The 26,496-nt window shown below is 36.6% G+C and overlaps 2 protein-coding genes across 3 annotated transcripts; one reads left to right on the forward strand and one right to left on the reverse strand.

Moving 5' to 3' along the window:
- Window positions 1-6,539: 6,539 nt before the first annotated feature.
- LOC106392758 (protein PHR1-LIKE 2-like) lies at window positions 6,540-9,244 on the forward strand. Of its 2 annotated transcripts, none has more exons than XM_048768299.1 (6): window positions 6,540-6,949; window positions 7,155-7,231; window positions 7,355-7,391; window positions 7,928-8,033; window positions 8,408-8,468; window positions 8,887-9,244. In XM_048768299.1, exons 1-6 carry the CDS (start codon window positions 6,835-6,837, stop codon window positions 9,010-9,012), a joined length of 522 nt encoding a protein of 173 aa, XP_048624256.1. In that variant the 5' UTR covers window positions 6,540-6,834; the 3' UTR covers window positions 9,013-9,244. The 2 variants fall into 2 exon arrangements, with proteins under 2 accessions (XP_048624256.1, XP_048624257.1); XM_048768300.1 differs by having other exon boundaries at window positions 7,931-8,033.
- Window positions 9,245-20,531: 11,287 nt separating this feature from the next.
- Window positions 20,532-26,251, reverse strand: LOC106366931 (putative cysteine-rich receptor-like protein kinase 39). The gene is made up of 7 exons (XM_048767814.1): window positions 25,840-26,251; window positions 25,397-25,726; window positions 21,777-21,904; window positions 21,628-21,691; window positions 21,481-21,543; window positions 21,150-21,388; window positions 20,532-20,555 (listed from the first exon to the last, which is right to left on the reverse strand). Exons 1-7 carry the CDS (start codon window positions 26,249-26,251, stop codon window positions 20,532-20,534), a joined length of 1,260 nt encoding a protein of 419 aa, XP_048623771.1.
- Between the last annotated feature and the right edge of the window lie 245 nt (window positions 26,252-26,496).

The following is a 26,496-nucleotide window of genomic DNA, read 5'->3' on the forward strand; positions in this document are numbered from 1 at the left end:
TGTGTTACAGATATGGCTGTAAAGGACATTGGTCCCGTACCTGTCGTACTCCTCCACATCTCTGTAAGTTATATCAAAAGTCCACGAAAGGCAAAGCTAAAGAAGTGAACCTCACTGAAAACTTTGAAGGGGCATCGTACCTCGATGCCTCCGACTTCGCAAATGAGCTGGACTAGATTACTCCTGAAGAGAACCGAAATGCTTATAATAAGACTATTGAATAGTTTTCAATATTGTCATGTATAATTATTACATTTCCTGTTTTAAACAAATAATGATGTTTTAACGTCACCTTAATGTATAATTATTGTGTGTTTCCTTATATGATTATTATATGAATGAATTTTATGTTTTCTTTTATTAATATTCATGACAATTTCAGAAATGGATCAAAATGCTAATGGAGCAAAATCCAAGAAACGGATTCGAGAAATATGTATACCAGATAGTGGAACAACGCACACTATTCTGAGACAAAAGATATATTTCTCGGATATAAAACCGACAAGAATTTTCGTCAATACAATATCAGGTCCTGCAGACGTGATTGAAGGAACTGGTAAAGCAAACTTTACGTTGCCGAATGGAACAAAATTTTCCATAAATACTCTATATTCTCTGAGTTCTAAAAGGAATTTGTTGAGTTTTAAAGACATATATCTTCACGGATATGATACTCAGTCTGCAACTGAGGATGGAAAGAAGTACATGTATGTAACTTCTGAGAAATGTGGCAGAAAACACATATTGGAAAAGTTTCCAGAACTTCCTTCAGGACTACATCATACTTATATCGATGAGATCGAATCAAACTTTGTAGTAAAATGAAACCCAGAAGAGTTCACATTATGGCATGATCGCCTCGGCCATCCAGGCACTACAATGATGCGTAAAATCATAGAAAGTTCACATGGTCATTCACTGAAAATCCAGGAGATTTCTCAAGGGAATAAAATGACATGTGTTGCATGTTCTCTAAGAAAATTGATCGTAAGGCCATCGCCAACCAAAATAGATAAAGAATCACCAAAGTTCCTTGAAAGAATTCAAGGCGATATATGTGGACCTATACACCCACCTTGTGGACCATTCCACTATTTTATGGTATTAATTGACGCATCCAGTAGATGGTCACACGTTTGTCTACTATCATCTCGAAATGTGGCATTTACGAGATTTCTAACTCAGATAATCAAACTGCGAGCACAGTTTCCTGATTATACTATTAAAAGAGTTAGACTAGACAACGCTGGTGAAATCACATCCCAAGCATTCAATGACTATTGTATGGTAATGGGAATTGAAGTTGAACATTCGGTTGCTCATGTTCATACGCAAAATGGTTTGGCCGAATCTTTAATTAAGCGTCTACAATTGATTGCAAGACCATTGTTCATGAGATCAAAACTTCCAACCTCTGTATGGGGACATGCCATTTTGCATGCAGAAGCACTCATTCGGATCAGACCGAGTGCATACCATAAGTATTCCCCACTAGGCCACTACAGCTAACGTTTGGTCGAGAACCAAACATTTCCCACTTTAGAATCTTTGGTTGTGCGGTATATGTGTCTGTAGCACCACCACAACGTACAAAGATGGGACCACAAAGAAGATTGAGAATATATGTTGGTTGTGATTCTCCATCAATTATACGATATCTAGAACCACAGACTGGTGACGTCTTCACGGCACGTTTCGCCGATTGTCATTTTGATGAGAAAATATTCCCAGCTCTAGGGGAGAAAACAAAAATGTAGAAAATGATATCAAATGGAGTGTACCTTCGTTATTATATCTTGATCGTCGTACTAAAGAGTCTGAACTAGAAGGTCGATGAATCATGCATTTACAGAGTATAACTAATAAGCTACCTGATGCATTTGCGGATACCAAGACGGTAACTAAATCTCATATACCAGCCGTGAATGCTCCTGCTTGTATCAAAATATCAAATGAGCAAGGAAAAGCAGATGATACACGAGAATCTAAAACACGCTTGCAACATGGCAGACCTGCTGGTTCTAAGAATAAAAATCCTAGAAAACAAAAGGATGTCAAGATTAATGACACATCCAAAATAGCATAAAGTATTTTGGAAGAAACAAATAATAAGGATGCTGAGAAAGTTGAGCATCATGTGTCGGAAAGTAATCATGAAATTTCTATCAACTACATCCATAATAAGAAGATATGGAATAGAAATGAACAAGATGATCTTGATGATGCTTTCTCATATATTGTGTCAAGTGAAATAAATGAAGAAATCGATGATTCAGAACCAAAATCTGTCTATGAATGTCAAAAGAGACATGATTGGGAACAATGGAAAGATGCAATACAAGCCGAACATGATTCTCTTAATAAACGAGAAGTATTTGGATCTATTGTGCTCACACCTATAGATGTGAGACCAGTTGGGTACAAATGGGTTTTCGTTCGAAAGCGAAATGAGAAAAATGAGGTTACGAGATACAAAGCTCGTCTAGTGGCTCAAGGTTTTTCTCAAAGACCTGGAATCGATTATGAAGAAACGTATTCTCCAGTTATGGATGCAATCACGTTTAGATTCGTGATGAGTCTAGCAGCTGATAAAAATCTAGAGATGCGTCTCATGGATGTTGTTACAGCTTATCTATATGGATCATTAGATATTGATATCTACATGAAAGTTCCTGATGGATTTAAAATGCCAGAAGCATTAAGTTCCAAACCTAAAGAGTTATGTGCAATAAAATTGCAAAGATCACTATATAGGTTAAAGAAATCTAGACGTATGTGGTATAATCGTCTCAATGATCATTTAACAAAAGAAGGATATGTGAATGATCCTATATGCCCATGTGTTTTCATCAAGAAAACAATATCCGGATTTGTAATAATCGCAGTATATGTTGATGATCTTAACATTATCGGAACTCAAAAGGAAATACAAAAGGCATCAGACTATCTCAAAAACTATCTCAAAGGAGAATTTGAGATGAAAGATCTTGGACAGACACAGTATTGCTTTGGCCTACAAATAGAGCATTCACAAAATGGTATATTTGTGCATCAATCCACATACACTAAAAGAGTGTTGAAACGATTTAACATGGATAAATCAACTCCTCTTAGCACCCCGATAGTCGTTAGGTCACTTAATATTGAAAGTGATCCATTTCGACCACCTGAGGAGAAAGAAGAGATACTTGGTCCGGAAGTACCATATCTAAGTGCAATTGGAGTGTTGAAGTACCTTGCAAATTGTACACGGCCTGATATATCATTTGCTGTGAACCTTTTGGCAAGATTCAACTCATCTCCAACTCGAAGACATTGGAATGAGATTAAACATGTTTTTCATTACCTCCAAGGGACCATTGATTTAGGCTTGTTTTATCCTAAAAGTTCAAAAGGTCAAATGGTTGGTTTTGCAGATGCATGATATCTTTCAGATCCACACAAAGCCCGATCACAAACAGGATACGTTTTCACAATCAGAGGCACTGCTATATCTTGGCGTTCTCAGAAACAAACGCTCATGGCTACTTCTTCAAATCATGCTGAGATCATTGCACTCCATGAAGCAAGTAGAGAATGTGTATGGCTAAGATCAATAAGCCGACACATCTGTTCAAGCAGCGGGATTGACGAAAATACGGAGCCAACAATCTTATATGAAGATAATGCAGCATGTGTTGCTCAAGCGAAGGAAGGATATATCAAAAGTGATAGAACGAAACATATACATCCAAAGTTCTTTTCATATACTCAAGAGCTCGGGAAGAAGAAAGAGATTGAAGTGAGATATGTCCGATCATGCGACAATGCAGCCGATCTCTTCACAAAATCACTTCCGACTTCGGTATTCAGAAAACATGTCCATAACTTTGGAATGCGTTATCAGAAGGATCTATGATTACTCATTTGAGGGGGAGCTTACGTAGTTGTCCTCTTTTTACCTTACTATGGTTTTTCCCATTGGGTTTTCCTAGAAAAGTTTTTAACGAGGCAACAAACACGTTAAGCAAGAGATAATAGCGACACTGTTCTTCAAGGGGGAGTGTTGTAAACATGAAAAAGAAGATGTCAACAAAAGCTGCACCGATCATTGAAATGATCGTGTGAAAGAAATTTGAATGGAGCCCACTATCACTATTTACACAATAACTTCCACTTTTTAACTTCTAAATAAACGATCGATTTCGATCATTTGTAACTCGCACCTCATCCATCTTCTCCCTCTTTATAATAACTTCTCTCTATCGTATATGTATCATATATCAGTGTTATTTCCTTTCTACGGGTATAAAATTTTGTTCTTATTTAAATTTTTCGATACTTCAAAGTTATAAGTTATTTTATAACAGTAACGTCCATGGCTTTAGCATCAGTTCTCATCTGGATGACGTAAGAAGAAAATTTGACCTAGACGAAAACATGTTCATATGGACCTAAAGTCTATTTCACGCCTGAGGTGGGCCTAAAATTTAACAACATGTTGTACAGTTTGAAAAAACAAAAGCCCAATTCAAAATAACCAACAAATCACAGGCTGACACATGTCATTTTTCTCCCAATGGGAGAAAAAAACTTATTTTATTGGTATAGATAGTAATACTGAAATTAGTGAAAAGTTAAACTGTTGATAAAAAAAAGTGAAAGGTTAAACTTAAGCACTATCTAATAAGGATTATAAAATCATTAGCCATTATCATCTAGAAGGATATATTAATACTCATTCCGTTTATAAAAGATTCATGTTTTAGAATTTTCATACTTTTTAATAAAACATATTAAAATTTAGCTATAAATGCATAGTTTTTTATAATTTTATATTTCCTATATTTTTTAAACCAATAAAATTTTTAAAAATGCAATTAATGTTCTTGAACTTCATAATTTTTCATTACTAATTGACAAAAATTACATTGGAAATATAAAATATGTATTTTTTTGAAACAAAAGTTTTCTTTAGAATATGGATTAATTTTTTTAGGAACATAGGGATAGGGAGTATATTCTAATTCCTCTTTAGGATCATTACGAATTTACGGTAACTATTCCACTATTCTTTCATTCTCTTTTTATTGGTAGATCCTTTAATTAGTATACGATTGGGTTTTATATTTCGGAATTATCTTTCATTCGCTGTATGACTGTTTACACGGTCTCAAATTAACTGTTGAACTCAGTCCATATACTAATTTAGTATCTTTTTTTATTTATAGCTACTTGAAGTTAAATCATAAAATATTGTTCTACATATAATACATATATGTATTGCTCTTTATATTTTTTTTTTCCATAAACCGTTTTGTGATTTTTTTGAATAATAATCTTGATTTCATAAAAATTAAAAAGAAACAAAGTTAGTCCACCAAGAGAGACTTTACGATAGAATAGAGAACTGTGCATTTGCTAAGGAATCAACTATAACATTACTCAAATGAAGGGTGAAATAAAATTAGATACAGTAGATGGAACTCTATAAATTAAAAAACACTATAGATTAATAAATTTCTCCAATTTTGAATTGGACCGGTTCAAAATATGACACAAATCGATAAAATAATGATTTTAAGTAAATTTTTGTAAAAATATGATTTCATTAAAATTATAAATTCGAAATCAAGACCCTATTATACTCCTTTTGGGAAGAAGAATTTCTTAGAGGTTCCTTGATTTTATTAATAATTCATTTGTATATACATTTATATATGTACAAACAAATCATTATATGATTTGTTTTATATTCAAAATGGAATTATTTTTATAATTTTTTAATATTTAATATATTTTAATGAGATTTGGTAAAATTATATCTAAAATCACATTTAAACTATATTAAACATATTTTATATGCGCCAAATAATATAATAAAATAGTATGAACGTTGAATTTCAAAATTTTAATTAATGTATATACATAAAATTAAATATATTTTTTTATTTTAGAAAAGTATATATTTATTATATATAAATCTAAAAAAAAAAAATTTGTAGATTAATAACTCTATAAATTAATAAATATCATAATCTCAACATTAATAATTTATAGAATTTTTACTGTAAATTCAAACCTACAACTTAATAATCTATAAAAAATATAATAAGAATAAATTACAATATCTAACACATAAGGAAATCTAGGGGGGGGAGGGGGGGGTTACTTTAATTATTTGGAAACTATTAAATTTCTACACTGTGATATCTCCAGTATTGAAGTGTTTTGTGATCAGCAAAAAGTTGGTTGGAAAGGAAACAGCATTTGTATAGTGTATATATATTCATGGTATTTTTCTTGGAAAATGTTCAAGTTATTTATATCATATGGTTAAAAATAATGGTAATAAGTTATAACTTGACTATTTGAGGCTTTATGTCTTAATATTTGTTGTTGTTGTCAATAACTTTTAATATGCTGGTCAGAATTTGGTTGGTAATACAGTTGTTGAAACTATTAAGTTGTACATATCCTATACATCAATTCTTGGTTAATTTTGACTTATTTATATAAATTTTGTATATAGTTTTATTTTATGATTTTCTAAACAAAATCTAGTAGTATTAATTGATATTTATAAATTTATGGTACATATTATTATCATGAGAAAAAAATGGTGTAAATTTTTATTTTCTCTAGAAGTTCAATTTGAATGTCTTTTTAAGAGGTATACTTAAACAAGAAACAAACAAAAAATATTTATATGCATCAAATATTTTCTTCCTAATTATTTATTTTGGGAATTACATCCTCTAGAAACAAAATTCTATAAATCTCTGAACAAAAAATATAAATCAGTATATTACTGAAAAAACAGATTATAAGTTTCATCGGAAAACATAGGCGATGGAAAAACCGATTGTTAGATTTTACACTAAGTCAAAGATGCCACGGCTGCGATGGGCTACTGATCTCCATCAATATTTTGTTTATGTTGTTAATCGACTCGGTGGCGAAAGAAGTAAACAATTTTTTGTTTTTTTTCCAACAACAATTACAGTTTCTCTATTAAAAATTATGTCTATCAAAACCAATATTATTTGTTTTGATAATTTTCTCTACTTTCAAAATTTATCTATATTATAATTTATAAATAATTTTTATATTATTATATATTTATTGTTTGATTGTATAAAAAAGTATGTATTTTATTGTTAAAATTGCAGAAGCAACTCCTAAGAAGATTGTGCAGGCAATGGGTGTGAAAAGTCTCACACTATCTCATGTGAAAAGCCTTCTCCAGGTCATTATATACACACAAAATATGTCTAAAGTATCACTATAAATGCAAATTTTCAGTGTGTGATCATTTATATTTGTCTATGCTGGTGTTTACTGAATCAAACGAATCTGTTGATCTCAATAGATGTATAGGAACAAGAAGCGGAGAGACTCAGTACAAGGTAAATAAATATCATACGCATTTTAATTTAAAGCTGTACAAGCATGTTTGTATTGTACATCTTTTTGCACATGATCCAATAACAGAGAGTTCACAGCAGATATGATAATTGTTTTGTGATGTCCATGATTTGTTTCATTTCATTCGGATATAAAATTTTCAATTCGTTGGCTTGGTCTGAAACATTTTGATTTTTGGGCCAGAGAACAGAAGAAATTGTATCTTAAAATGAACGAAAATGGTAATAAAGTTCTAAAATGGTAACAGTCTTAATTAAGGCATTAGCCAACTGAGTGACATATGATTTATGAAATGAACGGTCAAAAATTTAATATTGTAAACAAGACTGGAAGCACATGCTTATATGCCTTCCACTCAGGATCGGCATTATTTGTATTGATATGAAATTACTGGATTTATGTTGTAATTCAAAAACTTAAATGGTATTTAGTTATTTTATAAATATTTTAAAAATGTTTGAAATATCAAATATTTTGCCGTAGTCTTATTATAAATTACATGTGTGCAATTCTATAGCAGAAAGGATAATGAGACAAGAAATGAGGTGGCGGCAATTTCAACAACACTTTCAAATCTATGAACGCCTTCGAGACGCTACCGAGTTTATCCAAAATCAACGAAGGTTCATGCGATAATTAATCAGCTATATATTATTAAGTATCTTTTTTTTTTTGTAAACAGTTATTAACTATCTTTTTAAGAAATGCAACCTCAACTTTGAATTAATAACAATTTGAATTTGTTTAACATTATTTTATTGCTTGTGTGGCAGTGTTACAATAATTTTAAACAAACTTTAAACTAATAATTTATTCTCTAAGTAATATACGAGTCCCAAATATTATGATATTTTTGATTGGTTGTATTTTTGAAAAGTGGTAGTCAACTTATGATATTTTAATGATTTCTCTAAATTCATCTAATTGTTTATTTATATATACATTATTTTTTCCTGTTTTATATATAATGATAAACTTTGTTTTGAATTTCTTGTAGGCTAAGCGATAATAAAGAAAAAACAATCGAATTTCTGAAACCAAGTAACAAAACTATGGAGGTATCTTGCAAGTCTCTATTTCAGTCTTCATGAGCGATCTTTCGTTTCCTTTGTACTAAATTATAATCGTGAAGGATTATTAATATGTGGATTCCATGAAGATCGTTTAAATAGATGTTTATATCAAATCACATACACAATATTCCCCCCCCCCCCCCCAAAAAAAATATCATCACCCTACACTCATTGCTAAAATTTTTATATTTATCAAATGTTTACCCATAATAATGATATCTAACTATTTTCGATATTATTTTCCGATTATATTTTCTAAGTTTATGTTGATTTTGGATATGCTATCATATAAAAAAAGATAATCTATATGACAATAGAAACTTGAGAATGCATTTTTTTTTTTTAATTTAGTAAAACATGGTTGCTTATAATTACTGTCATCTATATGATTGGTTTATGGTAGGTCGGACATGCTGACGATGGTTTGGTTGCTGTTAGCGATGGTGCAAATGTTCGTTTAAACTCCACAGGAGTTTTGAAGGGGGAAGAGAAATTGTCCCTTGGACTCACTCTTGGACTCAAGTACTAAGAGGACTTCGGTTCTATCCTTTTTAAGTTTCCTATATTTATGTAATTCTTGTTCCATATAATGGTATGAGAACAATAAAAATGAACATATGCGTTCCAATCAAAAAAAGGAACAATATAATATAAAATGTAACTATGTGATTTTTCATTCATTATTTGGGTGAAAATATTATTTAATAATAAATATTTTATTGCAGACAAGAATCTCTTCTTATCATTCACTGAGACCTCGTTCTTCTTCTCTGTATCAAGTTTATGCAAAAACATTTGCTAGTTACTTCACCTATATCTCTGTCCCTTTGGTGAAGCCCCTGAAATCATAGACCATTTAAATATTTTGACAAAATTTCTAGTTTATGAATGTTCTGACCTTGTAGACATTTCCAAATCCACCTTGACCAAGCTTAGTTTAAGGCAAGAATCTGTTGGAACCCAAATTTTGTAAGTCTTTGGACTGCGTAAAATTTTAGATTAATGTGAAGAGAGAAAGTTGGATCAAATTTTTTTTGGGTTCTAAATAAAAAGTAAGAAGTCTTACATTTCTTATGACAAGATAAATCTTGTACTATATATATGGCATCACTTTAACAAGGTTCACAAGCTTGTGGGATAGTATGGAGCAGGAGTGAGAGAGGTCACACTCCAAGAAAACATCAATTTAGAGACTTTTATTGCGACTGTACATGGTGATTGCAATGTTGTGTGACTAGTTTTTAACTAATTTACAAGTACCGTAGAACAGCCATATATGGTAATTTAGTCGCCTATTTGAGACACATTTGAGACGTTTTTCGTGGCTAATCAGCGTAGTTGCATCACAGTAGTATTATTATGACTTATTTAGAACTATTTATGCAATTGCAAATCCGTTATTACACAAATAATGTAAATATCATAGTTGCAAAGTCGTAGCTATAGGTTTGCGAAGTGACTAATTAGCTGAGTTAAAAGCAAAGAAGAAACAAATTAATTGCAAATTTCTATACACTATTATGAAAACAATTACGTATAGTGTATATTAATGGCTGCCTATGCGATTTTAAAAAAAATGTAATTGTTTTTATAATATTTATTTAAAAGTGATAAATCCATAATAAATTCTAGATATCTGGATTTTCTATTGAGATTATACATCTAGATGCAGCATCTAAATACATATTTAAAAGTGTTAAAAAAAACTTTTGAGCATTTGCATCCATATGGAACGTTTGGATGCAAAACCGAATATGGCCTATATCATCTTACGACAAATCAGTTTATTGGATGTTTGTAGTAACACAGTTGCAGACACCAACGATCAACTTATTTATAACTCAACGGCAACTCATCTCCGTGAAAATGTTATTACTCACTGACATTTTACTATTTTCAGATAGGGAATTATTCCTAGTGAAAGCAGGACCTCTAAGTAAAGGGATGGTGATAGTCTCACTGCTAAGCCAAACTATTACAGAACTCATGGTTGGTCTCTTTGCCGCATTCTCTTGAACGCACAATAAACCAATCTGGATCAACTTGATGATCTCGTTTCTCGGATTCTTCATCAGTAAAGGATCAATTACCATCTCAGGCTTTCCTTCAACCCATCGCTTCCATGCCTATACCAATAAAGATATGTTCTTACTTTCTTTATGCATGTTATAAGTAAAAGAAATGAACAAAGACATGTGAGGAAGCTTACAAAAGCTGCAAGTCCCTCTCCTTCAAAGCTATAGTTCTTTTGACCACTTATTATCTCTAGAAGCATAACACCGAAACTAAAAACGTCAGATTTAGCTGAGATTTGCCCATGATTCACGTATTTCGGAGCCATATATCCACTGCATACATTAATTGGTGAATGTTTGAAACATTATGTTAAACTCATAGAGTATTAGCATAGTGAATCTTCTAACAATGCATATATAAGAAACTATGCTATTTTTTTTTTTTGGTCAAACATTCATTCATTAAATTAAAGCAAAAGGTTCATACTCCACTAAGGAGGGGAGTTCATACATAAAACAAGAGCAGACTTAGCTAGCCCATCAGCTACACCATTCTCCAAACGAGGAATGTGATGAAAAGAGATAAAAGTAAAAGAACTACTCAACACGCATATGTCGTGGAGGATCCCTTGAAGCTCAACAAAAGAAGAGTTCGTCGTAAGCAGTGACACAAGACTACGAGAGTCTGAAAAACATCTTAGGTCTCGGATGCCTAAGCCAGTAGCAATTTCCAACGCCATTTTAAGAGATAGAGCCTCTGCCATCAAGGTAGAACCGACATATCGCTTTGCATTAGCGCCTTGTACCATCAACAACCCCATGTGATCTTTGAAGCACCATCCCATACCACCGGTCTTTGAGGTCGCATCCCACGCTCCATCTGTATAACAAAGAGTAGTAGAGGAGCTATAGTTTTGAGCAGCAGCCAGCGGGGGAGGAGGAGGCTTTGGTGGTGGTGTAACTTGAGCGAGGCTCCATTCTTTGGCATCTTTGATTGCCTTATTAAGGACCTCTGTTTCGGTATACTTTTTGTCTTCGAACAGGAGCTGATTCCTGCAGGTCCAAAGGTTCCATAGCAGCCAAGGGAATAACGGTTTACTAACCCCTGCTGGCGGGAGAGTGATCATCCTCTTGCTATTCTCGATCAAGCTCAGGATCGTCGGGGTTGCTTCACTAGGTTTGTGCATAGCTGGGAGGAGATCCCAAACCTTTTTCGCAAAAGGACATTGAAAAAAGGTGTGGATCTCACTCTCATTAGCGCCACACTTCTTGCAAGTTGTTGTCGCGGCAATACCCCTTCTGGCCAGGCACTACAAGAATATCGAGTATTCATAGCACACGAATATAGCGTTGTTTTTGTTTATGCTATGGTTTATAACACACGGCTTTTTCTATAGCGTTTTGTTTTAATGAAACGCTATATTTAATTTAGGCGGAAAAAATAGATTCGATACGCGGTATATTTTTTAGCTAAGTGTTTTCGCGGTTAGTTATTAGTAGCAAAACCAAAATAAAAGTGTTATGAAAAACCAATACGCGGGATAAAGTTATTTTTTGGGTTTTCCCTCAAAAAATATTCTAAGGCAAAAATAAGAAAGATATCTTTCTATCGAAACCGAGCTTGTGCCTCTCTCTCTCTCGAATCCTCATTCCAACTCATTTCGACACTCTTTGATTCAATCGAAACCGAGCTTGATTCAACTCATTCCGAGACTCTTTTATTCAATCGAAACCGAGCTTGATTCAACTCATTCCGAGCTTGTGCCTCTCTCTCAAAGGATTCATCTCGTGTTCACAGTCGAAGGTTTGATGTTCTCGATTTAGGATTCTTCGATTTTCTCCTCAAATTTCCGAAATGATTTAGGGTTTTAATTGGATTTCAAGTCGATTTATAGTTTTCATATGTTACATGTACAGATTATTAATCGATTTAGGGTTCTTCGATTTTGTCCTCAAATTTCGAAATGATTTAGGGTCTTAATTTGGTTTCAATCAATTTAGGTTTTTCATCTGTTACATCTACAAATTAATCGATTTTGGGTTCTTCTATTTGGTTTCAATCGATTTAGGATTTTAATCTGTTTTTTTTTCTTCTATTACATCTATAAATTATTAATCGATGATTGTTACTTTGCAGATATATTCTCATATCAAGTGTACTCATTTAAGTGGTGAGCTTCTCATTCCTTATTTCTCAGATTTTAGTTTTCTCAGAATTTTAGTTTTCTGATATACGACAATTTACTCGTGTCTGAGTACACTTGGATCTGGAGCACTGGTTTTCTGTAAAAATGGACAAGAATTGGGTTTGGCTACCAAGGTATGTGAAAGATTTTATATTTTCATTTGTCTGTTACGTTGAAAGTGTTTGACCCTGAGAAGCTAATATCTTTGGAGAATGAACTTGTCTGTTACGTTGAAAGTGTCTGTTACGTTGAAAGTGCTCACTGGTTTTCGAAATGTTTGTTACAGGGCTAGCCTTGAGTATCAGGAAGGAGCAATGGATTTTGTGAGAGCATCAGCTTTGAGATTGGGTCAGTCGACTGATATATTGTGTCTCTCCATTGACTGCTGCAACTTGTGTCATCAGCCGACAGATACAGTGGTGGATCATTTAATCATCAACGATATGGATCAGAAATACAAGAGGAAGCAGAGTTGGTTTGAACATGGAGATGTGAAGAGTGATAAGCCTTCAGATATGGGAAGTTACGAGTGTGAAGCTTTTGACTTGTTCAGGACAGCTTTCTTTGATGGTGAAGCTTCACAGCCCCATAACAACGATGCAGAAAGTGTTCAGATAGAAGAAGGTGATAGTAAGGAGGAATCAGAGTTTAGGAAGAAACTGGAAGATGCAGAAACTCCACTGTACTCTAGCTGTCCCAAATACACGAAGGTTTCAGCAATAATGGCGCTTTACCGCATTAAAGTCAAGAGTGGTATGTCTGAGAATTACTTCAACCAGCTCCTGACGGTAGTTCACGACATGCTTCCAGTAGATAATGTCCTTCCGCGTTCAACAGATGAGGTGAAGAAATTCTTGAAAGTGTTTGGTTTTGGATACGATCAGATTCATGCCTGCACAAACGACTGCATTCTTTACCGTAAGGAATACAAGGACATGACAAGTTGTCCAAGATGTGGCCTCTCAAGATGGGAAAGGGATAAGCACACTGGTGAGGAGAGGACAGGGATTCCAGCTAAGGTTCTAAGGTACTTTCCTATCAAAGATAGATTCAGGAGGATGTTTAGATCGAAGAGGATGGCTGAAGATTTGGTTTGGCATTTCAACAATGCTAGCTCAGATGGTACAATGCGGCACCCAGTAGACTCTATAACCTGGTCCACTGTGAAGGATAAGTGGCCACAGTTTTCTGACGAAGCAAGAAACCTCCGGCTTGGTCTTTGTACGGATGGTATGAATCCTTTCTCATTCCAAAGCTCCACCCACAGTACATGGCCGGTGTTATTAGTCAACTACAACATGCATCCCACATTGTGTCTGAAAGAAGAGAACATTATGCTTACTTTTCTGATCCCTGGACCAACTGTGCCGAGCAACAACATTGAACCAATGTACAAAATTGGGTGTGTTCCTCTTGGACCTGGAGCAGCTGCTGTTATTGTCAATGTTGTAACAAAAGCTGATGCTTATGTCTGGAGGCCAACCACAACTATATTTTCACTTGGACAAGCAATGGGTAACAAAATCGCATGGCCAGCAGACAACGTAATACTGGATAACGACCAAGGCACCACACCTGAAAGTCACACAAATGCTTCATCGGTAAACATCTTATTTCTCTAATCTTGTATGAATTGGTTTTCTGTTTGAATTATGGTGTAACACACTATTCATGTCTTAGGCATCACCGGATAAAATACTCATCATTGACTGGACTTCTGATGATGTGATTGCTGAGGGTGGTTTGTTTTCAACTGATCCCAAGCAACTGGTCAACAACATTCCCCTTGGACCCAATGCTGCAATTGTCAAAGTTAAAAAGGTGCTTAAGAAGAATGCTTATTTGTGGAGACCTAGTCCCGAGATGTCAACCATTGCTGACGCACTTCATCAAAGTATCGCTTGGCCAATTCAGAAGATAGATATCATTAACCAGTCTCCAAAAAGAGTTTCGCCATTATCATCTTCACCTCAGGTAACTTTTTCGAACGTAAAGCATTTATTGGAATTGTTATGCGTAGTCGCATGATGCTTTTGTTTTGGTGATAGAGTGTCAGTAACAGCTTGGACACTGCTAAATCAAGTCCAGAGAAGAACTACATCTTGTTAGATTGCTTTAACTCGGGAAAGACTATCGCTGAGGGCCGTGTTGTTTTCACAAATCCAGAGGATAGAGTCCACTTTGTCCCATTAGGTGAAAATGCTTCCAAGGTCTTCGTTCTAGTGACAAAGATTGGAGATGCAAAAGTTTGGAGACCAAATGCAGAAGTTGAATTCATATCCGATGCTTTTGGTACCACTGTGGCTTGGCCTAATGACAAAGTTATATTTGTCTGATACTTCTATGTTTCATATATAGCTATGTTTTAAAACTTTGGTGTGTTGTTTGGTTCGTTGACGTTGGTGGATGTTGTTTTGTGTTGGTGGATGTTGTTGAACATGTATGTCAACAGGATATGTACTCTTTTAATGTTTAATAATAATTAATGCATAATATTATTTATGTTAAATATTTATTATATTTAAATTTTATTATATTACGGTTTCAATTTAATTATAGCATTAACGCTACGAAAGAGAAATCTGTAAAAGTATAAGGCTTCGAATCAATATCGTAAAACGAATCCTATATTAAAATATTAAAATAGCAAAAGCGGAAACGCTATCTAAATAAAACATATGTAGCGGAAGCGAAAAGCACTATCTTAAGTGGAAGACCTATTATCACGGCCGATGATACAGCGTACCTAATAACGCTATGGTATCGTAGTATAGCGTTTTCCCGGCGCAATAAATACTCATTTTTCTTGTAGTGAGGGATTCTCCCACTGGTAGAGCTCTGTTGGCCAGTTTCCACAAGAATAATTTAAGCTTCGAGGAGGTCTCAACATTCCAGACACAAGCCTTCCAGTTAAAAGAACCATTCCTCGCTTGTTGTGTTTTGTTCCCTTCCGCAAGCTTTTCCATAGCATAGCCAGACTTAGTGGAGTAACTGCCAGTCTTCTCTGGCAACCACACCATAGTGTCTTCCATATTGAGCGAACTGGGTTGGATGAGTCTGATAGCTGCTTCATACTGCGGTAAATGAGACCGGATCTCTGGGACATTCAATTCTGCGGTATCAGGCTGGAGGAGATCTCTTACGGTCATGTCTTTTTCTTCAAAGGTTGGTGGGCCTATAGGGCATAGAGCACCACTGGTTGATAGCCAGTTCTCTTTCCAAAGGTTGACGTTCCTGCCATCGCCTATGGCCCATCCAACACCTAGCTTTAAGACTTCCCGTCCCGCTAAAATTCCTCGCCAGCCATGCGACATTGCTCACTAAAAGAACATTCCAAAAGACTCTCGTTACGACAATACTTCCCGAGTAATGTCTGCCCAAGCAAGGAGTCTGGGTTCTTTAGCAATCTCCAAGTTAGTTTGGCTAGTAAGGCGTCATTGAAAAGTTCGATGTCTCTAAACCCGAGGCCACCAACAGATTTCGGGAGCGTGAGTCTATCCCACGCGATCCAGCAGAGCCGTCTCTGTTCCGGTTTCTGATCCCACCAGAACCGGGTTAAAACCGCTTGGATTTGTTTACAAAGAGACTGAGGAAATTTGAAGCAGGACATGGCGTAAGAAGGCATTGCTGCCAGCACTGATTTCAGCAAAACTAGCTTCCCAGCTCCCGACAGAAATCTAGTCGTCCAGCCATGGGATTTTTGTCTGATACGATCCACCAAGGAGGCAAAAATGTCGCGCTTTCTTCTCCCGAAATGCTCAGGTAGACCGAGGTACTTTCCTATGCCTCCTTCTTGTCCTGTACCAAGGGCTGATTTAACATTCTGCTTTGTGCTCGGCAGCGTCTTGGAAGAGAAGGTAATTGCAGATTTATTGCGGTTGATGCATTGGCCGGAGGCCAGCTCGTATCTCTACAAAATCGACACTAGGGCTTCGCAGCTGGCACTGTCAGAACGGCAGAAAAACATGGTGTCATCCGCGAAGAGGAGATGGTTTATCGGTGGACAGGCACATGCGACTTTTACTCCAGCTAAAGCCCCCCTCTCTTGCGCTTGGTTACAAAGCCCGGACAGCACATCCGTACACAGAATGAAGAGATATGGGGAGAGAGGGTCTCCCTGTCTCAGCCCTCGAGTAGGTGAAACGAGTCCTTGAGGCGCTCCATTTACGAGGAAGGAGTATGAGACCGAGGAGACACAAGCCATGATCCCTGAAATCCACACACTATGGAAACCCATCCGCTCCATAACCTCTCTAAGGAAATCCCATTCAATCCGATCATATGCCTTGCTCATGTCCGTTTTAACCGCCATGGTGCATCTCTGCCGTGCAGCCGACGTACGGAGATAGCAAAGGATCTCATGTGTGATTAGAACATTATCGGAGATTGCCCGTCCGGGTACGAAGACAGATTGATGCCGCGAGATCAGATGGGACATGAGAGGTTGGAGACGCTTGGTGAGGATTTTCGCAATGATCTTGTAGTGGGTGTTGCACAAGGCGATCGGTCGGTAGTCCGCCACCTTCCTAGGTCCGGAGATCTTGGGGATCATCCTTACATGTGTCTCATTTTGGCGTTTGTGCAAATTCTCGGAGGCGAAGAAGTCTCTGATGTCTATAGTAATATCAGGACCAATGATATCCCAAAAGGATTGATAGAAACCCGCTGAGAATCCATCAGGTCCTGGCTCTTTGTCCACATTAATGGAGAAGACCGCTTGCCTGATTTCCACATCTGATGGTACAGCAATGAGCTCTTCGTTCATCTCCGGTGAGACTTTGGGAGTGACGACCTCTCGGACCACACTTAAGTCTCCAGTTGAGCGGGAAGAGAAGATGTCTTGGTAGAAAGACTTGATGGCCTGCACAATCTGTTCTTCTTTAAAAAATGCATTCCCTGTTTCATCTTCTATAACCGCGAACTTATTAAGGGCCCGTCGGCCTCGGGTGACCGAGTGGAAGAAGCTCGAGTTCCTGTCTCCGCAACTTAGCCACTGAGTTCTGCTTCTTTGACGCCAAAACTGCTCCTCCTCTGCATACACCTTATCTAAGGAAGACTGCAGCGATAGAATGAGGTCAGCAACAGGACTTGTATCCGAGAGAGCGGCCTCAAGCTGTTCTTGGGAAGATAGAATTAGATCCCTGCTGTTCTGGTTTTGTAGCTTAGTCCACTCGACAATCTTGGTCCTAACGCGACAGATTTTAGTAATGACTGCATCACCTGGTTGTGCCTCCCATGTATCTTCCACGATAGCTCTGATCTCTGGCTTATCTCGTAGCCTTCTATCGAAGCGAAAGATACCTTTTTTTTTCAGCAAGTTACTATCAAAGAGAGTGAGCACTGGCCTATGGTCGGAGCCTTCAAACCGATGATACTCACATCGACCCGTCGGGAACATCTCACTCCACTCTACATTAGCCATTGGCCTGTCAAGGCAAGATTGAATAAAATGACTGTATCGAATGCCTCGCCATGAGAGTGAGTTCCCAGAATGTTGGAGATCCCAAACGCCATGTTAGGTCACATAGCTGCGGAAGGAGAGAAAGGAGCCCTCCCATCGAACCGGGCCTCCTACTTTCTCCGAATTGTTCAAGAGATCATTGAAATCTCCCGTAATAAGCCAAGCCTCTTTTCTTTGTACTCCTAGTTCGGAGAGTTTATTCCAGAATTCAGCGCGTTCCTCCTTTCTAGGGGCACCGTAAACATAAGAGACAAAGAAGGTCTTATTATTACTTGTGATACAAGTGTCGATAATATTCGGAGATGAGTACAAAACATCAAGTTGAACATTAGCTTTTCACGAGAGAGCAAGACCCCCACTCAGTCCATCGGGAGGAACCGTTAATTGGCAGGAGTACTCAGAGCCTCGATAGGAGTTGAAAACAGCTTCATCTTGATTTTTGGTCTCCATAAGGAACATGATGTCGGGGGAAAGCTTCGATCTGATTTCCCTGACGCATTGAACTGTGAGAGGGTTCCTTAACCCCTGACAGTTCCAGCTCATACTCGCTAAGGAAGAGAGCCGGGAGCGGTCTGAAAATCCGCTCGCTTCTTAGAGATAGCCGGTATTAGAGTGGTGGTTGGCCTGTCTCCCGTCGCAGATGCCTTGCCCCTTGCCTTTGGGTTCATCCCTGGCTTACGTTTTGGTAAGCCTTGATTTAGGATTCTGCGTTTGTTGAGAGTGATACCCTTGGCAGGGCTACGAACCCGTCTGGCTGTTGGAGCGCGAGTAGATGGGGCACGAGTAGGTTTCTTGCCTTCAGCTTTAGATATCGTTTTAGCTAGGATTGGGAGGGGCGAGTCATCAGTGGGGAGAGGTCCTAGTCTTAGAGAGACATGAGTTCTATCTTCACTGAGTGTCCTTATGGGAGAGTGCCCCTTCATCTCAATATGTGCAAGCTCCCCCCTGCTGCTTTGGAGCTAGAAGGTCTCATAAGCTCTGGTGGGGTTTGGTATGGTAGAGCATCTTCCAGGTACTGGACGTTGACCTCTTGTAGTCGCCCAGAGTCTGAGTTAGCAACCCCATTTTGGAGCAGGGGAACTCTATCTGGAGCACCTGAGAGACGTTCCAGAGCAGAGCGGCGTTCACCCGAGTTATTTGACACTCTTGGCGTTTGCGGTGAAGCCAGAGGAGGATTACCGTCCAGTATCATAGGTTCACGTTGGGTTCTTGGGGATGGGGTGTGAGACACTTGAGACTGAATGGAGTTTGACTGTCCTCTAGCTCCATCACCTGAGACTGGTCGCCAGTAACCTTTAGAAGCGGGGTTGGCAGTACGCATTCCTTGAGGTCTACTCGAGACATAAGAGCTTTCTCGAATAGGTGGTAGCCTGTCACTCGCAGGACGGTTGGAGCGGTTTCCTTCTCTATCTTCTGAGGAAGAGTAATGACGAGAATGATAGTTACCATCTCTCTTGTTCTCTCTAATTCCCTCATGGAAATCTCGGAGGTCAGAGTGATTGTGCCTCTCACGAGATTGATGATCATGACGTCTATTGTTGTTTGGTTCATCATAGCCCCTGTCATATGGTGAGAAGCGAGATAGTTTGCGGTTATCAGCCCTTTTCCTGCTCTCGGCGATACGATCCAGAGTACGTAGTTGGGAGATACCAAGGCGTGGAGAGTCAGCTGAAGCCGGGTTAGAAGGGTAGTTACTCGCTTCATGGGCTAGAGAGAGACACGAAAAGCAATGTTTTTCCGATTTCTCGTACTCGAGCTCTACCTGCATTGTTCCAGAAGATAGGCTGATGTCCAGAGTCCTTTCCAGAGGTTTAAGGCCATTGATTATGACTCGAACTCTGCATTTGACAGTGTCAGTATCCTCCACCGGACCCAGTTCTTTTCCAATAGCACGGAGCGCTGGGTCTGTCCAGTAGTGGAGAGGAACCCCATGAATTGTCACCCATAAGGGAATGGTTGAGGGGAAAAGATCCGAGACAATGGGTTCCCAGCGTTGTAAGATGAACATCCATTTTTTGAAATGGTATGGCGCCTTAGAGAGTATAGCTTGCAGGTCTTGTTCAGTGTCAAACTTAAACTGGAACAATTGCGGTCCCAGCGCACTTCCAGTAATGTTGCCGATGACCTGCCAGTGTTGGAGGAAGAAACCCACCAAAGCTCTAGTATTCTGCATGGCCGGGTTAGTGACGCGTCCAATCAGAGTGAGTTTGTGCTCTTCGATAAGTCTAGAGCTGTCTGCTTCCGGAAGTTGGATCGGAGCTCGTTTTGATGGGCTAGAAGAGTCTGCGATCCATTTCTCCTTCTCTTTGTTGGAGTATCTACGTGCCATGATTTAGAGGAGAGTAGTGGTCTGTTCAAAACAGAGTTCCAAAACAAAAACACCAGCTCAAGCTCCAAAGCAAAACACAATCTGTAACAAGAAGACAAAAATAGAAACTGGACTGCACTCAGACAGTAAAATGCCCTGAGGCAGGGTAAAGGAGCTATCACAAACCCCACAAGGGGCTTTTCACACCGGGTCTAGCGATATTCATGTTTGTAGAGGTGGTTTGTGGTAGTACCAATCAAGCCGATTTCAAGCGGAGGAAGTGTGCCAGGACCCAAACACGCACACCAGAGGAAGCAATCAACCAGAAATTTTTCAAATTTTGAAAATTCCGGTGACGACGGCGGAAAACCAGGTGGTTGCGGTGGTAAACCAGGTAGCTACGGGGAGAAACCAGGCGGTTGGGGGGAACCAAACGTTCTACAGCATGGAACAAGGTAGGAATCTATCACTGTCACTCCCCAAAGTTGGTGCCTGAGAGAAAAAGACTTTCTCGATAAGAAACTATGCTATTATTTGCAACTTTTTTCACATGTGTCAAGTTGTCTATTATTTAAATATTAAAATTTTAAATAAGAAACTCTTTTTTTTTGGAGCAAAAATAAGAAACTCTATGAATTTATTAACCAATGTTGATGTTCTTATATTTTTCTTCAGTGTTGATTGATAAATTCTTACCGGGTTCCAGCTATTCAGTCTTGTTTCAGCTCGAGTCTCATCAGCTTCGAACAACCTTGCGGTCCCGAAGTCTGCAACTTTAGGGTTCATCTCTGAATCTAAAAGGATGTTGCTTGCCTTCAAGTCTCTATGAATAATCTTCAACTGCGAATCTTCATGGAGATAAAGTAGACCTCGAGCAACTCCTTCTATAATCTTGAACGTCACCTCCCATGTAAGAAGCAAACGCTTCTCTTCATCTGCAGATTTTCAAAGAAAACACTCTAATTCCGCTAAACAAAAAATATTCCAGATGTATTGTAACTAAATGCAGCGTCCCACGATGACAAACCAAAGATAAAATGTTCAAGACTAGAATTGGGCACAAGCTCGTAGACAAGAATCTCTTCATCTCCTTCATTACAGAAACCAAGTAGCTTAACTAAGTTCTAATGTTGGAGTCTTGTCAAGATCGAGACCTCATTCTTAAACTCTGTACCTCCTTGTCCTGAACCACTTACTAATCTCTTCACCGCTATTTCTTGCCCGTTCGGTAAAACCCCCTGAAACCGGTCATCCTCGCAGTAAAATTATTGACCCGTATCAAGATTTGACAAGATTATTTAATTTCTGAATGTCTTTTTTTACCTTGTAGACAGTTCCAAATCCACCTTGACCAAGCTTATTTTCTGGCGAAAAGTCATTGGTAACAGAGAGTATCATGGCAAGGCCAAACCGCAACATAGATTGTCCATCAGAATCACAGCATTCTGATTCTGAACCAACAAAAAATATCAAACCTTTATTCTACAAATACTAAGCTTCAATGGAACAATAAACAAATAACTAACTAAGTTTCATTGAAACAATAAACAAATAACTAACCGCTGATGTTTTTATTATACGACTTTCTCCTCTGATCAAAGATGATGAAAAGAGTGGAACCACAATTATAGCGATAGTTCCATTCCGAATCTTTTTTCCTGCAAAATAAAACATCAATTTGCAACCACCAAATGACTAACAAGATAACCTAACATATAATCAATTAATTTCCCCTATAATAGTTTTTTTTTAGTTTTTGTCACAAAAATAGAAAAATGACCAAAAAAAGTTTTATCAAAGGGAAAAAGTAAATTTTTACCATAGGGTTAACTAATCTAGACTTAAGATTTATAGTTAACGGGTGGGTTTTTGAAGATAGAGTTTCAAATTTTAAAAAATAAAATTTAAATATTAAAAATTTCAAAAAAAAAAAGCTATTTTGGTTATTTTTTTTGGGAAGTTTACTAAAATGAGTCAAATTAATTCAGTTATTACTAGAATATGTCTTAAAAGTTTAAAATTACTAAATTATTTTTATGGTCAAAAATGTCCTTTTTACGGTTGTGATAAAAAAATGTATATTACAAAATTGCCCTTTAAATTTTGGAAAATTTTCCGTCGGCATATTTATTTAACAGAAAAAAAAATCTATCGTGACATAAATATGTTAATTAAATCTGCTGTTGAATTTACATCTGCTGTGTATTTAGTAGCAGACTTTTGAGTTACAGCAGATTTTTTTAAGATGGTTGGCTGATTTATCTGTCCGACTTAATGGTGTCAATAGATTTATCTGTTTTAGTCTAACGAATGAAGTGGCCGATTTTTTTTTAAATTGCCAGTTTTATATTGTATCGGTTAGATTTTTAAGACCGATTTAAAATTACCTACAACCGATTTTTAATGGATAATAGACATAGTTTTTTATGACAAATATGTTTATCCGATTTAAATTTCTGGTCGACTTTTATATTCATTTGGTGGCAAATTTTTAAAATTGTCATCTTTGACGGCTGACTTTTAAACCAAATTTTAATTACCAGATTAAGACACACTTGTTGTAGCAGACTTATCCACTTGAATTTCTGGTTAAGTTCACAAAGATTTCGGTTTAGTTTAACTTGGTTCAGTTTCGATTATTTTCGGTTTTAATTAATTTTAAATTTTGGTTTAAATCAATTTGTTCTTGGTTTAAATTAATTTAAACCTCCGGTTAAAACAATTTTAAAAGTTGGTTTAAGTTAAGAATCATATTACACCACATTTTCCAATTAGGTTTACATTTTATGTCGTCTTCTTCTTCATGTTACATTCCATTCATAAATTTTGGGTCCACTTTCATGGGGATCTACAACGGTGACTTTTAATTCATATTGATTGGAGAATAATGAAACACATGATTCTCGTCTTTGGGAAGTGGAAAGTGGAGAAAACAAAGGGGTTATTTAAAGTAGATAATGATCGAGGTAGCATAATAGTTGGTGCGAATGAGGACACTCGAATCGAAGACTTTGTGAAAATCATATTTGCGGATTATGAAGTTGGTTTTGCAGAAAACGACTTAGTCATCACATTATGGTTCATTTAGTTTGTATTTTAGTTTACATGTCATTTAGTTTGTCTTTCTCAAGAATTTGTAATGAGCTGAGAACAAGTGAAAGAGACGAGCCATAATTAAATAAACTAACCATCAATGTTAAACATCCAAATTATACATCCGAAAACAAGAATACCATCCAAAAATAAGCAAAAACCTACAGTTATACATCCAAGAAAAAGCAAACAAACAAAAACAGACTACGAGTTATACTTCCTAATCCTCCATAGCCACCTCATCATAAATCTCTGCAGCCATATTCGATCGCATTGCTGGTATGATCTATTGATCTGATCACTTAAGCCTACAAAATTATACCCCAGAGCTAAACATTAAATGTATTTCAGAGTGTACACGCCGCAATCTCATGGGTCTTCTTGTGCAGAGAAGTTTGGGAAGTTGATACGCTGATGAGAATCATGCCATGACAGAAGCGGAACCTCAGCTTCCTCTATCCGATGCCCATATATCTCGTAAAGCCGCGGAGGATACTTCTTGTTACCCGAAGATGAGGCCATTCCTTTAAAAAAAAGCAAGAGCACATTTAATAAATATTCCCTCCGTTCCTAAATGATAGACCTTTTAGTATTTTCACACATATTAAGAAAACACATTAAACTACCGTAATAAATGTATTGTTTTCTACAATTTTCAATTTTCAATAACTTTTAACCAATAGTAATTCAATAAAGTCAATTAATTTTTTTGAAGTTTACAATTTTATCATAGAAAACACAAAAATACATTTTTCTGAAACAAATTTTTTTTCTAAAAAGTCTATCATTAAGGAACAGAAGGAGTATCATTCATCCAGATTATAACAGAGAAATTAGAATTAACTATCACAAAATTTTTAGAAAGAACTTAACAAATGGAACAATAATAATCATACAACATAAAAAAAGCAATACAAAAGTGTCCTTGTTCTGTGATATTGAGAAACTGAAATTGTGAAGTAACAGAGTATGAGAGTTCTTTGATTTCACATTAATCAAGTTAATAAATTTTACTGCCAAAGGATTAAGGGAATTGCGGGTTTAGGGTTTTTAAAATCAAGCAATCAGAAAAGTTTATCTAGAAACAAAGAAAAGACAAATTGATTTTCAATTTGGGAATTAGGGTTTTGAATATATTTAGCACTTACAGATTCAATTTTCTTCGATTTTGAGGCGGATGTGACCGAATTAGGGTTCGAGTTAGGGTGCATCGTGTGCAAGGAGACTGCAACTGAGATGAGGTTGTCGGATATGGAAGTTCGATGGAACCGATGTGTGGAGAAGGAGATTTGAGATTGTGAAAGAGAGAAGTGTCGACAAAGGGGTTTTGCTTTTCTGGAAAATATTATACTCGCTCCTTTTTTTAATATAAATAGTTTTAGAATTGTGCAAATAGATTAAGAAAATCATTAATTTTTTATATTTTCTAAACAAAAACATCATTAAATATTTACCTAACCACAAATCAACCAATAATAAAATAGAATGTATATTATCATTGGTCATATAGCATTAAGTGTTAATAAATTTTACATAAAAAATCGAAAACGTCATATAATTTGGAACTTAAAAATTTCTTTAAAATGACTTATATTAAAAAAACAGAGGGGGTACAATTAATTATTACATTAATTCAATGGCAGTTTTGTTAATACTCAAATGAAGGCTGGTTTTTTTGTATTTTTGTTACCCATGTGATCTAGTACAGTAATTAAGAAAGTTTATGAATTAGTATAGTAATAACATGAATGATTAGAGTCATTATAGGTAATTTCTCTTTTCTTTTTTGAATGCTATTTTGTGACAAAAACTTAAAAATGGCTATTTAAGATAATTGCTCTATAATTTACCTTTTTCGTCATATCCAGGTTTTAACTCGGTATCTTCTCGAGGAGGAGTCGAACCACGACTAATCATGGAGACTCTTGTCATATTCTCAGAAGATCTAGGAATATTATAAAGATCCCACCGGAAACAACAGCTAAGAAGCTTACCCGCACCGCCCTGCCTTCCCCAATTATTGTTTTGAAAGTTCAACACACACTGCATAAGACATATGTTGCATTCACTAGGTAAAATGTCAGGAGTGCATTTCATCATCATGTAAACATCTGCAAATTCTGTGAACTCTGCTCTTACGACGCTATAATACTTTAGCACAACTGATGAATTTTCAGGAGCTGAAATAGCAGACTGCATTGTTAGGTTAGTCAGTGCTTCCCATTCTCGTCGAAAAAGCTTAAGGCTCTTAGATTCCTATATGACTATATGTATAAAGGATTTTGTGACAAACCAGGTGGGAAGAGCTCGAGTTTTTCGAAAACAGAGTAATTAGCATATCGTACAAGGCAAGAAGCATTGTCACTGTCTCTCGTGGTCCACTTGAAGGATTTAATTCGATTCGGACATATATCTTCTAAATCCTGAATCCCTTGCTCCACGCAGTTCACACAAGCTTGCTTCTCGTAGCCTCGTCCACAAAGGGCAAGACCGTAAACTTTGTTGGTGCCTTCTCCGATTGAAGTGTTGTAGAAGCCGTCGTTAGCCACGACGTTACTTGCAAGAGAAGAGAAAAGAGAGTTGAGGTTGTCGCTGTAAGTGCTGTTATCTGAGAATAAGCTTCCTTCACAAACTGTTTTAGCGTCTATAAAAGTTAGAAGGAGAAGAAAGCAAGAGAAGAGAATAACATTAGAGAAATTTTCCATTCTGGTTGTAATTTCTCTTCTTTAATTTCTTATATTGTCATTGCCAAAATATAGGCTATATTTATAGGATGAATATTGCTTAATTGTGGTTCATAAAATTGGCAACGATGCCTACGTATAAAACACATATATTTATTTTAGATATAAACAAAACTATTTTAGATATAGACAACGATGCTCAAGAGAAGAGAATAACATTAGAGAAATTTTTCATCCTGGTTGTAATTTCTCTTCTTTAATTTCTT

Source organism: Brassica napus, chromosome C9 (assembly GCF_020379485.1).
Source record: "Brassica napus cultivar Da-Ae chromosome C9, Da-Ae, whole genome shotgun sequence".
In the NCBI taxonomy this organism is placed as follows: Eukaryota; Viridiplantae; Streptophyta; class Magnoliopsida; order Brassicales; family Brassicaceae; genus Brassica; species Brassica napus.

Excerpts from the sequence above, each read along its gene's own strand:
- LOC106392758 (XM_048768299.1), top strand. The coding sequence starts at position 6,835 with ATGGAAAAACCGATTGTTAGATTTTACACTAAGTCAAAGATGCCACGG. Across the intron at positions 6,950-7,154 it reads TCGACTCGGTGGCGAAAGAA|AAGCAACTCCTAAGAAGATT; the intron begins GTAAACAATTTT and ends TTAAAATTGCAG. Across the intron at positions 8,034-8,407 it reads TTTATCCAAAATCAACGAAG|GCTAAGCGATAATAAAGAAA; the intron begins GTTCATGCGATA and ends AATTTCTTGTAG.
- LOC106366931 (XM_048767814.1), bottom strand. The coding sequence starts at position 26,251 with ATGGAAAATTTCTCTAATGTTATTCTCTTCTCTTGCTTTCTTCTCCTT. Across the intron at positions 25,727-25,839 it reads ACTCGAGCTCTTCCCACCTG|CTCCTGAAAATTCATCAGTT; the intron begins GTTTGTCACAAA and ends CTGCTATTTCAG. Across the intron at positions 21,905-25,396 it reads ACCTGGATATGACGAAAAAG|AATCAGAATGCTGTGATTCT; the intron begins GTAAATTATAGA and ends TTGTTGGTTCAG.